This window comes from Microcaecilia unicolor, chromosome 3 (assembly GCF_901765095.1).
Source record: "Microcaecilia unicolor chromosome 3, aMicUni1.1, whole genome shotgun sequence".
NCBI lineage: Eukaryota > Metazoa > Chordata > Amphibia > Gymnophiona > Siphonopidae > Microcaecilia > Microcaecilia unicolor.
In genome coordinates, this window is record NC_044033.1 from 250,578,188 (window position 1) to 250,592,312 (window position 14,125).

The following is a 14,125-nucleotide window of genomic DNA, read 5'->3' on the forward strand; positions in this document are numbered from 1 at the left end:
AGGTTGGTTGAGGGAGTAGGTTAAGAAGTCACAGGGAGGAGAAGGCTTGGAAGTGAATTCAAGGTTTATCTTCTGCACTTTATCGCGGAAGTAGTCAGCTAGTGTTTGAGGAGAGAGTGAGGGGGGGGGGGGTGGGAGCGGAGGGCACTTTAAGTAGGGAGTTGAGGGTAGCAAAGAGGCGACGAGGGTTGGAGCCAAGAGAATTGGTTAATTGAGAGTAATATTCCTGTTGGGAAAGGAATAGGGAGGACTGGAAGGAGGATAGCATGAATTTGTAATGGGTGAAGTCTGACAAGGTGCGAGATTTCTTCCAGAGTCGTTCAACAGATCGGGTGCAGGAGCGAAGGTAACGGATGCAAGGGGTTAACCAGGGCTGAGGATTAATGCGCTTAGTGGGGCGGGAGACGGATGGTGCTAGGGTATCCAGAGCAGTGGAGAGAATTTCATTGTAGGTAGAGACAGCCATGTCGATGGATTCAGAAGACGAGATGGAAGGGAAGAGATTGGAGATGTGAGAGGATAGGGTAGGGGGGTCGAAGGCTTGGAGATTCCTGAAGGCAGTGGTTATAGTTGGGCGAGGTTGAGGGGGAGGGTGATGAAGTGTGAGGGAGATTAGGTGATGATCTGAGATTGGAAAGACTGAGGTGCAGAAGTTGGAAGGTGAGCAGGAAGAGAAGAGAACGAGGTCGAGACAATGGCCATTACAGTGAGTAGGGGTGGTAGAGCATAGTCGGAGGTTAAAGGAGGATGTCATAGTGAGGAATTTAGAAGCGTAGGAGTTGGATGGGTTGTCAACGTGAATATTAAAATCACCAAGAATGAGGGATGGGGATGAGGGATCAAGAAAGATGGTGAGCCAAGCGTCGAAGTCAGTAAGGAATGAAGAGAGGGGCTTATCAGGGGGGCAGTAGATGACTGCAACTCTGAGTGGTGTCGGGTAGAATAGCCGGATGGCATGAGTATTGAAGGATGAGAAGCAGTGAGACTGTGGCAGGAGGGGTTGGAAACTACAGGAGGGTGAGAGAAGAAACCCAACGCCTCCACCGCGTGCATCTGGGCAGGGATTGTGGGAGAAAAGATATCCTCCATGGCATAGGGCTGCGATTGAGGCAGTGTCGTTAGGGGTTATCCAAGTTTCAGTTAAAGCGAGCAGTTGAAGAAGGGGAGATGAATAAATCGTTGGTGAAGGAGAGTTTGTTGCATACTGAGTGGGCATTCCATAGGGCACACGAGAAGGGGAGGGAAGGAGGAAGAAGGGGAATAGAGATGAGATTGGAGGCATTCTGGGATCGGTTACGTGGATATGGAGAGGAGAGGTGAGGGGGACCTGGATTGGGATTGATGTCACCTGCAGAAAGTAGGAGAAGGAGTAAGAGTGCGGAGGAGGGTGGGGAGGAGGGTCGACGAAGATGACAAAGACGGGATGTGTTAAGGAGGAATGGGGATGGGTAATGGTGGGGAGGAAGTGTAGAAGGTTGAGAGCTAGGAATGATGAGGGGGGCAGGAGAGCTGGGGAGGTGGTGGGGGGGTGGTAGGGGAGTATATGAGCAGGACGGCAGGGGACAAGGGTGGGCAATGAGTTCCTGAGGTAGACAGTGGAAGGGGAGGGGGAAGGAAGAGGTTAGGAAGGGACATGGCAATGAAGAGAATGTGTATAGGGGCCATATATAGGGCTAAGGTGGATGCGGATAGATGTGAAGTGGCTAAGGTGAGAGGAGTAGAGGAGGAACGCAGGAAGGCTAGGACTGGGACAGCAGGCAACAGCTAGGCATAGGGAGTGATAGTGTCTAGAAGAATTCAATCAGCAGTTGAGATAGAGTAAGGAATTCAGTCGTTAAGGTAGGTATTCAATATGCATCAGAAGTCGAGTGGTAACAACTTGAGGATTTAAACATTAGCATTAAAGCAGTTCAATCAATAATTAAGTAGATTACAGTGAGATGCAGCTAAGCCTAAATGCTAGCAATATTGCAGATTGTAAAGCAGCAATTAATAAGCAAATAAAATGGAGGATTTGCAGTGAGGTGCAGTTTAAGCCTCAAAGTCTACAATATTGCACAATTTAAATAGCAAGTAGATAGTAGAATTTCACATGATACAGAGCAGTAGGATTTTAGGTTGCCACTTGAGTCAATGAAACAGATGACTGGGACAGGCAGGGATAAGCTGGAGCGACGGATTGGGACAAGCTGGATCAGGTGGACAGGAACAAGCTGGATCAGGCGGGCTGCTACTGCGGAAGCAGGAGGACTGGAGCAACAGGGGAAGCTGAGCAGGCGGGTTGGAATAAGCTGGGTCAGGCGGGCTGGAGGAAGCTGGAGCAGATGTCTGGCACAACAGGGAGGAGCTGGATCAGGCGGACTGGAACAGGCAGGTGCGGATGGACTGGGACGAGCTGGGTCAGGGGGGCTGGAACAGATGGCTGGAAACAAACAGGGAGAAGCTGGATCCCACGGACTACGGCTGTAACAAGCAGGGAGAAGCTGGATCCAACGGACTGCAGTAAGCTGGAGCAGGTAGTAGGCGGGCTGGAACAAGCTGGAGTAGATGGCTGGTATAAACAGGGAGAAGCTGGATCCGGCTGGATCCGGTGGACTGCGGCTGGAACAAGCAGGGAGAAGCTGGATTCGACGGACTGCGGCAAGCTGGAGCAGGTAGCTGGAACAAGCAGGGAGAGGCAGGAGCAGGTAGCTGGAACCAACAGGGAGAAGCTGGATCCAACGGACTGCGGCCTGGGCGAGTTGGGCGGCAGGACTGGAGCGAGCTGGAGCTGGCTGGATCAGGTGGGCTGGAACAAGATGGGGCAGAGGAGAGCTGGGCAGCAGGGCTGAAACACTCTGGAACAAGTGGGCTGGGACAGAGGAGAGCTGAGCTGCAGGACTGGAGCATGCTGGAACCAGTTGGAGTAGAGGGGAGCCGAGCGGCAGGACTGGAACACACAGGAAAAGGCGGACTGGAACGATCTGAGCAGGGCTTGCCGATGAAGAGCCTTTCTGAATGGCCAGAAGCAAACCAGTGAAGGCATCAACCAAGCCCACTGGAATCCAGACGATCTGTGGCAGAAAACTTCAATCACTAGTCTTGGCAGTCAAGGAGATCCGTTCCACCGTGCTAGCTTGCCGTCTGGGACCTGGACGAGTGGTGCTGGCCGGCGATGGAGTCTCCCGGTCTGGCGCTTCAGGCGCCGCCCGCAGGCAGCTCACGTCCACGTGGTCGGGTTGAAGGGACTGGGGCGCCCAAGCCGGCCCACACGAGCCGTCGGTAGGTTCGATAGACAGAGGATGAGCAGTGCCCCACTGAAAGAGCTGGATGTTAGAAGGTACCAGCAGAATTGAAGCTGAGGTAGCAATGGAACTGTGTATAAAACACAGACAAGGAACTGCGCTCCGGGCACCTACAAGGAACTGCGCTCCAGACGCCAGCAAGGAGCAGCGCTCCACACGCCAACAAGGAGCTATGCTTCCTACGCAGACATGAAGCTATACAGCACCTGTAGTCACAGAGCTGTGCTCCACTTCACCCAATTTGCAGAGAAGAATTGTGCTAAACATACAGAGATGGAGCTACACTCAACAGGCGGGGGAGCTGCGTTCTGCACGCAGACAGGGAGCTGCATTCCATACGCAAAGAGAGAGAGCTGCATGTCACACACAGACAAGGAGCTGCGTTCCACAGGCAGACACAGGACTGTGCCCCACGCTGAGACCTGCAGAGAAAGAACTACACTCAACATGTGACAATGGAGCTGCGTTCAACATGCAAAGAAAGGTTGCAGAATAAGCAGCGAAGAACTTCACTCAACATGCCATGATAGAGCTGTCCTCAACATACAGCGATGGAACTAAAGCCAACCTGGAACTGTGGAACTGTGCCCAGCATGCAGCGATGGAACAGTATGGAATAATGAAGCCGCACTCAACATGCAGCGATTGAGCCGTGCTCAACATGGAACGGTGGAACTGCATGGAATAATGAAGCTGCGCTCAACATTCAGCGATGGAGCTGTGCTCAACAAGCAAAGTGCATAGATTGGAGTCCCGGGAACAGCCAGAGAAGAAGGTGCTGCCAGGAGGTCAACAGGAAAGGAGCACAACTTGTGGAAATGCAGACCTGGCGCTGCACTCCCCTGGCCCAGAGGGACAAAAACTACAAGAAGAGAACGCCCCGTACCCCAAGAGACACTCTCGGCCTCAAGTGGCCTCTGAGCCATATATGACCGCCCTCCTAGGCAACCGATACAGAGCAGCAAGGAGCTGGAATCCTCAGACCATAGGGAGCAAAATGTAGCCGCAAGGCAGTGAGAAAGAAACAACTCTCGCCAGGCCAGGAACAAAGAGGAAGCTGGCCACTAATACCAAACTGAGGAAAAACCAGCTAAGGGAGAGTCAAAGTCCAGACCTAGAACAGAGGCACTTCCCTGCAGAAAAGTAGAGAAAAGCGCAGAGCTAAGAGGCAATAATCCAGATGCACAGCGATAGATCTGCTCAGTAGGAAAGAACTGCATCCCTTACAGAAAAGGAAGGAGTGCCAAATATGCCAGGAGAGAGGCGCCTGAAACTAGAAAAGGCAAAATTCGCCTGTACCAGGCTAAAACTCTCGCCCGAAAGCAAGGAAAGCAAGGAAGAGCTGTGGCAAACTAGTCCTAAAAAGGCACATTCCCGTAAAGAGACAATGAACTGAGTCCAAGCAAAGACTGGCAAGAATGGCGCTCCCGAGGGTACTCCGAAAAGGGATTTAAGCTAGCAGTTGCACACCAAGAGCAACTCGGACCCCCACCAGAAGGAAAGTACCCTGCAAACAAACCAGAGCAGACAGGAGGGATCCACGGGGACGAGAGAACCAAAACCTCCCTAAGGAAGGGAGGAAAAACTGCTGCCAAAACAAGAATCAAATAGAGGGCGTCTCAAGCAAGATGCCAGAAGCAGCAGAGACCGGACGGTCTGAAAAAGAACTGACCAACAGCCGTGTAAGGCTGACAGGAATGAAAAAATAGCCCTGGACTAAAAAGACCGAGCCTGCAGCAAAACAGAGCCAGCGAGAGACTTCCCCCACTTTGGAAATGGCAGGACTAAGACCTCCAAACCGCAAAGGCACAAGTTCCAGCAACGGGGCCGCCCTCTGAACCAGCCGCCGTCTAGGACCGTCAAGAGGAGAAAAAAGAAGTGATCAAGGCACGAGCCGTGCCCCACAACAAAATTAAAAAAAAAATCAAATCAAAGCAACTGGTACCAGCTCAGAAGGGTCCAAGATCAGAATCAGACGCCAGACAGCGAAATTCAAAGAAACTTCGCAAGCGGCCCCCTAGAATACATCGCCAAAGGTGGGAAAATAAATCAGGTAACAGGCAAGAGAAAGAAGGAAAAACAAAGTTGTTTCTTCTTTTTTTTAAACAACCTTCTTCACTAGAGACAGGAATTAAAAAGGTCTACCTCAGAGACAGAAAAGGAGGGAAAAAGTTTCCTTTTATAAACAACTTCTTCACTAGTGACAGGAATAAAGGAGAAATTAGACCTTACCTGCTAATTTGCTTTCCTTGAATCCCTCCGGACCGGCCCAGGATTGGACTGATGGGTTGTGCTCGCCTACCAGCAGGTGGAGACTGAGAAAAACAAACTCTGACTCGAGAGCTAATAAGAGCCCTGGTCATGTGACCTAGCCTCAGTATTTGAACAACCAAGCAGACAAGAAAAAGAAGAATCTATATTCTGTGCCGTGAGGAAACCAAGCAGCCAGGAAGCACAAGAGAAACGTGCTTAAGCTACGGCTTAGCCGTGACACTGGGCTCACCAACAACTCGCTTCAGAGCTGGGAGGTTATGGCCAATTATGTACAGATTATTTGTATTCCATTAAACTGTTCAACTTGCATAACATAAAGATACGTAATTCTTCAAAGTGTTCAACTTGCATAACATAATGAACTCTTTAACTATTTAACTTGGAGAACAGTATGTAGTTCTTTTAACTGTAACTTGCAGAACAGCTCTGTAAAAGACAATCTAATATCTGTACACAGTAATGTTGAACTTTGACTGAAAGATAGCACACGGGAGGGGCCTGGGCCGGTCCAGAGGAATTAAAGGAAAGCAAATTAGCAGGTAAGGTCTAATTTCTCCTTCCTTAGCATCCCTCTGGACTGGCCCAGGATTGGACTGATGGGACGTAACAAAGCAGTAGTCCTACGGGTGGGACCCCAGCAAACCCGCTGTGAGCACACGGGATGCAAAGACCATCTCCTGACGACACTGAACATCTAGCCTGTAATGCTTAGAGAAAGAATGAAGAGAAGACCAAGTTGCCGCCTTACAGGTCTCCTCTGGATGGCAACCAAGAAGCACTCCGCCCCGAGGCTGCCTGCCCTCGTGTAGAATGAGCTTTAAGCGCCTCAGAACTGTTTCTGCCCGCCAAGAGATAAGCTAACGCTATCATCTCCTTGATCCACCGAAGATAACGTGGGCTTAGAAGCTGACAAGCCCTTGTGGTGACCAGCAAAAAGAAGAAAAAAGACGGTCCGAGCGACGGAAATCGTCAGTAACTGCGAGATATCGTTTAAGAACTCTCTTAACATCCAGAGTATGCAACTTCTGCTGCTCCTGCGTTCCTGAGGCCGATCCCAGAACAGGGAGAAAAACCGACTGGGACATATGAAAACGAGACATAACCTTAGGCAAAAAAGAAGGAACCGGCCGAAGGACCACTCGCTCTTTAGAAAATTCCAGAAAGGGAGATCTACAGGAAAAAGCTTGCAACTCCAAGACTCTCCTAGCTGACGCAATAGCCACCAAAAAACACTGTCTTAAGCGTCAAATCCTTCAGAGAACATGCTTGTAATGGCTCAAAAGGAGGCTTCGTTAGTGCCGAAAGAACCAGATTAAGGTCCCAAGATGGAAAAATTGGTCTGACTGGTGGACAAAGAAGACTAACCCCCTCAAAAACCGGGCCACATCGGGAATACTAGCCAAAGACTTACCCCAAATCCTACCTCTGAAACAGGACAGAGCTGCTGTCTGCACTCTAAGTGAAGAAAGCAAAAGCCCTTTATCAAAACCTCGTAGCAGAAAATCTAACATCTGAGGCACGGACGCCCGAAGAGGTATAATGCCAGCATCCATACACCAAGCCTCAAAAATTCTCCAGGTGCGAATATAACTCAGAGAGGTGGAACGATGATGAGACCGAAGCATGGTGGAAATTACTGGAGCTGAGAAACCCCTCTTAGCTAAACGGGCCCGTTCAAGAGCCAGGCCGTAAGACAATATCGAGCTGGGTCTGATGAGGAACTGACCCTTGTACCAGCAAGGCCTTGTGCACTGGAAGACGAAGAGGAGATGCCACCATTAGACGATGCAGATCTGCGTACCAAGGACGCCGAGGCCAGTCCGGTGCCACCAACACTACCGACCCCCCGTGCTCCTTGATCCTCTGTAGGAGACGACCTATTAGTGGCCACAGAGGAAACTCGTAAAGAAGGCCGGAGGGCCACTGCTGCAAAAGGGCGCCGACTCCTACCGCTCTTGCATCTCTTCGGCGACTGAAGTGAGGAGCTTTGGAGTTGAGACTGGAGGCGAAAAGATCTAAAACTGGAGGACCCCAGTGGTCTACTATCAACTGAAACGCCCGACTGCTGAGAGCCCACTCCCCGGGATTGAGCGTGTGGCGACTGAGAAAGTCTGCTTGAACGTTGTCCACTCCTGCTACATGCGAGGCTGATATGGCCGTGAGGTGAATCTCCGCCCAGGTGAGAAGACTTTCCGCTTCTCGACACAGCAGACGGCACCTCGTTCCTCCCTGGCGGTTGATGTAGGCCACTGCCCGAGGCATTGTAAGAGAGAACTCGCACCGCTTTGCCCACCAGGAGAGACTTGAAGTGCTACAGAGCTAACCGAATCGCTCTGGTCTCCAACAAGTTGATGGATTGAGCTGCTTCCAGCGGAGACCAGAGACCCTGGGTCCACTTGTCTAGGCAATGAGCTCCCCAGCCTCGAAGGCTGGCATCTGTCGTCAACGGTATCCATCGAGGAGACTCCAATGGCATCCCTACAGTGAGATTCTTCATCCGTAGCCACCAAAATAGAGAGGCCTGTTCCCGGTTGCGCAGAGACAACTTCTTCAGAAGAGAATCCGTTTGAGCTGACCACCGGGACAGAAGACCACTGAAGAGACCTCATGTGAGCTCTGGCCCAGGGCACTACCTCTATCGTGGCTGCCATGTACCCGAGAACCTGAAGATAATCCCGAGCACAAGGGAGCTTGTGATGTATCAAATTCAGTATCTGAGACCGGAGCTTTAGAATCCTGCCCTGCGGAAGAAAAACTCGACCCCTCGCTGTATCGAAGATGACCCCCAAATACTCGAGAGACTGAGAGGGAACCAAACTGCTCTTGGCTAGATTCACCACCCAACCTAGGGACTGCAAGAATGCTACCACTCGCTCTGTGACTTGACAACTCTCTTGATAAGACTTTGCCCTTATCAACCAGTCGTCTAGGTAAGGATGGACTAGAATCCCCTCTTTCCGGAGGGCCGCTGCCACCACAACCATAACCTTGGTAAATGCGCGTGGTGCCGTCGCAAGACCGAAAGGCAAAGCTCGAAACTGGTAATGTCGGCCTAGAACCGCAAATCGTAAGAACTTGTGATGAGCCAGGCGAATAGGAATATGCAAATACGCCTCTGTAAGATCTAATGCCGTGAGATATTCCCCTTTGCGCACTGCCACTATTACGGACCGAAGGGTCTCCATAAGAAAACTTGTGACTTTGAGAGCTCCGGTTGACAGCTTTGAGGTCTAGGAATAGGACGAAAGGAATCCTCTTTCTTTGGGACCACAAATAAATGGAATAGTGACCCCGCTTGTGCTCCGCCTGAGGGACCGGGCAAATGGCTTGAAGATTCAAGAGCCTCTGTACAGTCTCCCGAATCGCCTCCGCCTTGAGACGAGAGCGACAGGGAGACTCCAGAAAGGCGTCTGAAATAGGTCTTACGAATTCTAATGCATAACCGTCTCGAATAACCTCCAAGACCCACTGATCCGAAGTAATTTGGGCCCACCTCTGATAGAACTGAGCTAGACGAGCTCCTACGGGAATCAGGAGAGCCCCTCGCACCTTCATTGGAAGCACGCGAGGGGGAGCGAAAACTCGCGCCCGAGAGTCTGTCTCCTCTGCGGTAACCGCGAAAGGATTGAGTCCTGTTGAAAAAACCGAGATCTCTGAGTCTGAGGACCCCTATCAGATTGAAATCTATGGAAAGAGCGAATGCGACCACGACCAAACAAAGCCCCGCGACTACACTGCGGAACCTTAGAATCCCCTAGGGAATGAACCAATTTATCCAAGTCTTCTCCAAACGAAAAGGAACCCCTAAAGCGGAATTTACTTAACTTGGACTTGGAGGCCGCATCCACCAACCAACCCTTCAACCAAGAGAGCGACGAGCTGCGACTCCCAAGGCCAAGGATTTAGAAGAAGCCCTCAACAGATCATACAGAGCATCGGCTAAAAACCCAGAGCCCGTCTCAATCTTAGCCACTTCCACATCAATCGCACCTATATCATTGGCAAATCGGTCCAAAACTCTTTCCGCCCAACGAAAACAAGCTCTGACAACCAGAGAACCACAAATGGCCGCCTGAACAGCCAGGGAAGAAACATCAAAACTATTCTTTAGAAGAGAGTCCAAGTCTCCTGTCCTGAGCATCCCGCAGCGCCGTTCCTCCATCTACCGGGACCGTGTTTCGCTTAGTAACAGCCGAAACCACAGCATCTACCACGTGAAATTTAAGAAGAGCTCTATCAGCCTCTGGGACCAGGTAAAGGCGATGCATAGATTTAGAAGGACGAAAAGCCGCATCCGGGACCTCCCATTGCGCTTTAATAACCTCCCAAATATCCTGGTGCATCGGATAAGTTTTAGTGGAAGCTCTGGATTCCCTCAACCAAAATATCTACCTTTCGCACCTCCGAGTCAGGAAGAGAATCCTCAAAATGCAAAGTAGAGGACACCATAGAAATGAGATCCTGCAAGTCTTCCCTATGGAACACTCTAGCTACAGCAGGATCCTCCCCCTGAGACAAAGGCACAGCGTCTGGATCTAAAGAGGAAGGATCTTCCCAAGAATTCTCCACTAAGTCCTCTTCCTCCTCTAAAAGGGGCATTTCCTGATCCTGAGTGGAAATAAAATCTAATTGGGAATCCCAATCCCTAGGTCTCTTGGGAGGGAGGATAGACCTAGCAGGCTCCTCTGACACTTCTGCCCCTGAAGTGCTCCCCTGCATCAAAAAAGCTTTTGATACATCTGCAGGACAAACTCAGGAGGGAAACCCCCTGCCTGAGTGCCTGCAGCCTGCACCATAGCCCCAGAGTTAGGATCAGGTAAGGTTGCTGAGCTGCGCAAAGCAGGCTGAACCCCTACAGTAGAAATCGGAGCTGAAGTTAAAATGGCCGCCGTTCGCACCAAACTCCCAGCGCCACCCCCCCCCCCCCCCCCCCCCGAAGCCGAGCCTGAGGCCTCTGCACTAGGCGCCAACGACTTCGCGGGGGAAGAAGGAACAGCCGTCAAAGCAGAGCCAGACGTCGACGGAGGGAGAGGAGCAGAGGAAACTTCAAGCGATGTGCAGTATTACAAGTGCCAGAGGCATTAACGCCTCGGCGCTGACATACAGAACACCTTTTCAACTTCTCCGACATTTCGGAGAAGAAAACGTGCACGCACCAACGCGGTTCGCGTGGGTTTTCCTCCTCCACCCCCCCCCCCCCCCAAATTAAACAGAGAACTACCCTGTAGCCAACAAAAAAGGAACTGGACAATAAAATACAGCACCACCAGAAAGAGGACACGAAATAAATGCAGCTTAGTTAGCCTACTTTTTTTTTTTTTTTCACACAGCTGAGTCACAGCAAGCAAGATATACCCAGACCATCAAACGGAGCCGTCTGCTCGTTAAGTCAGTGGGGAAAGTTGTTGTTGTTTTTTTTTTTTTTAAACACTGGCTGCTTCTCCCAAAGGCACACACTTTCCTCAGAAAGGGTGACCCTTCCCTTTTCCAATAATTAATAATTATTTCTGAGTTGAATATCAGGGAGATGGTGAGGAAAGGGGGAGGGATCCGGGAACACCCGAGTGTGACACCCCAAAGGCTGAGAACACAGGAGAGGTAGAACAGAAAGCCTCTAACACTATTCCCCAGGCACAGAAAAGAAATAAAGAAAAAACAAGTTCATATAGATATATGTCCTACAGAGAGAGACTAATGGGCTCGCTTCCTACCTGCTGGGAGACTGAGAAAATACTGAGGCTAGGGTCACATGACCAGGGCTCTTATTGGCTCTCTTGAGTCAGAGTTTTTTTCTCAGTCTCCACCTGCTGGTAGGCGAGCACAACCCATCAGTCCAATGCTGGGCCGGTCCGGAGGGATGCTAAGGAATAAAGGCTTACATCAGAGGCAGAATTCAGATATACCTACCACCACAGAAAAACCCCACAGGGGAGTCAAGTTACTCCATGTCACAATTTATTTAATTTTATTTATTACATTTGTACCCCGCGCTTTCCCACTCATGGCAGGCTCAATGCGGCTTACATGGGGCAATTGAGGGTTAAGTGACTTGCCCAGAGTCACAAGGAGCTGCCTGTGCCTGAAGTGGGAATTGAACTCAGTTCCTCAGTTCCAAAGTCCACCACCCTAGCCACTAGGTCATCACCCTGCTAGAAAGACAGCCAGGGAGGAAGGGGAGGGGAGGAAAGGGAACCAGGGTCACTGGATAACAGCCCTAGCTGGCAGATGAGGCACTCAGGACCACTGAGTATCATCTAAAACTAGCCCCCAACACGGCTACCAGCACACCCCTGGCTCCACTGTCAACAGAGAAATCTGGGACAGGAGCTACAAGCCAGCAATCCAGAACAGCTGCACGATCCATCCACCATCCACTAGGAGGACAGAGAAAATAGTTCCAAGTAACCGCCCCTGAGGGTATCATGCAGCCTGGAATGTTCAGTATTTTCTCTGTCTCCTTCTGCTGGTAGATGGACATAACCGATTAGTCTGGACTGGTCTGGTATAGATGACAAGGAGCAGAGATAGCAATACAAACTCCGAAGAAAACAAGACCCCGACGCAGCTGAATGTTCTGAGGCTGTAAAATGGCAGCTGTGCTCCATGGGTAATCAGCCAGAGGCTGCCCCAACAAAATGGCATCCATTCCCATGCTCTAGTGCAACAACCAAACACCGGCCATGCCAGAGAGCCCGAAAACCCCAGTCTATCCGGATGCAGCACCAAACCCTAAGATGTGCTGCTGCCAACCGTTTCCTCCGCGTCCCATAGGATCCCCAGTTTGCTCACACTGCAGCGTCTGCTTAACTGCCTCACGGGAATCACCATACACCCCAACTGTCACAAGAACAGCACAACATATCCCAAGTGGTGAGTCAGAATCTTTCTCCTGCTCCAAGAAGAACTTGCAGCCCTCTGCTGTTCCGAATAAAACTTTAGTCAGACTTACCACTGCTGGATGCTCCTCCCAAGCTCACAGGCTCCACAAGTCTTAACACAGATGAGAAACACTCATGACTTATACTCTTGTCCCACGCTTTCCAGCAAACCCTCTTTCATCTCCCTTTTTCTTTTTTTAAAGGTGGTTGTGATGGAAAAGGAGAGCTCCACAGGAAACAGGGGATAGGTGAAGAGTGGGAAGAAGTAGGGATCTGAAGAAACCTGTTATATTTGTAAGCTGCACTGAACCTGCTAATAAGTGGGAAAGCGCGGGGTATAAATGTTACAATAGAATACAATATGACCGCAGACAAACTCCTGTAAAGCTCAACTGGTGACCAGCTGATTACTGAACCAGGAGCAAATCACTCAGACCAGAGGCTGAAAAGAGCATACATCCAGCTGCTGGAGATAGTAAATACTGAGGAGCTGGAATAGATGCCAAGAGAAATATGTCTGAGCTATCTCCATGGACACAAGTATTCCATAGGTTCTGGGATACTGAGAAGCTACGTAATGGAAAAACCTTTTCCCGCCAAGGGACAAAACTGATGCACAGAACAGAGCGTATTGCAGTTGGATCGACTTACCCTGCATTGCTTTATCTGCATGGGTGTGATGTGCTCAAAGCCCGGAGGAGGCACTCCCAGTATTTACGGATCTTCTTTTTTCTTCTCATGCCTGGGAGATCGGCTGCAAGCACAACAGTTATCACAGTCAGCAGCAATCAAACACACAAACAGCCAAGCTCATGTGGTTAATAAAATCAGCAAAGATCAGGTGAGCCATGAAATTCACTACTTCGATGCCCCCAAATGGGGGACTGTGCCAGGATGGAGGAAATAACCTATTCCACCACAACACTGCTTCCGATCGCTGCTAACCAATTTACATTTCTTACAAACACAAGTGGACTCAGCTGAATACTACAGAGCAATCTAAAAATCATACACTGCTTCTCACTGTTAAGGAATTCCCTTCCCACGACACCATACCTGCGTCGCCTCCGATCCCGGGAGCCACTGCGCGCTCTCGGCACGCCGGTCCCTGCTGCGGCTGCGCCGCTTCCTGTCACGACTCGGGAACGGCTGTGACTGCGTTTTCCGGTGGCGGTTCTCTTGTCACGTTCTATGGAGAGATCAGAGAAGGCACATGGATTAGTAATGCTATAAGGCACACCCCACCACAAACATTTTGCTGCTTTTACATGCAAGCTATAGACCACAGAACAAAGGCAGATTCACCGTGTGACAATGTGACTTGGAACAAGAACCTGAAATGTGCATATCTACCCAGTGTTCTCCACAGGACCTTCTGAACAGGCGTGCGCTACCTGCTGGTTTTACTGACATGGTCAACAGAAATAATACTGTGCAGTACCCCCCACCCAGCTACTCCATGCCACCCAGCAGCCAAAATTTCTGGGGAGAACACTGCAGTTACCAATACTACATGTCATTTCAAGGGTAGATAACTTGCAAATATACTGCCATTTTGCACTGGTCAATGACAGCCCTCAATAAGCAAGCAGTTCCACACTCAAAAAGGATCCCAGACACATAGTCAGCAAAAGTATCTAAACATCTCTTTAACATAGGTACTACCACCAATACTTCAGGACAGGAAAA

At 50.3% G+C, this 14,125-nt stretch overlaps 1 protein-coding gene across 2 annotated transcripts in view; it reads right to left on the minus strand.

The window, feature by feature from the left end:
* Positions 1-14,125, minus strand: part of U2AF2 (U2 small nuclear RNA auxiliary factor 2) — a 72,199-nt gene that overhangs the window by 27,435 nt on the left and 30,639 nt on the right. For both annotated transcript variants that reach the window (XM_030197722.1, XM_030197723.1), the window contains exons 2-3: positions 13,493-13,625; positions 13,088-13,190 (exon numbers count right to left, since the gene is read on the minus strand). In XM_030197722.1, coding sequence (XP_030053582.1) covers positions 13,088-13,094 — 7 coding nt within the window. In that variant the 5' untranslated portion in view covers positions 13,095-13,190; positions 13,493-13,625. The remainder of the gene's footprint in view (positions 1-13,087; positions 13,191-13,492; positions 13,626-14,125) is intronic.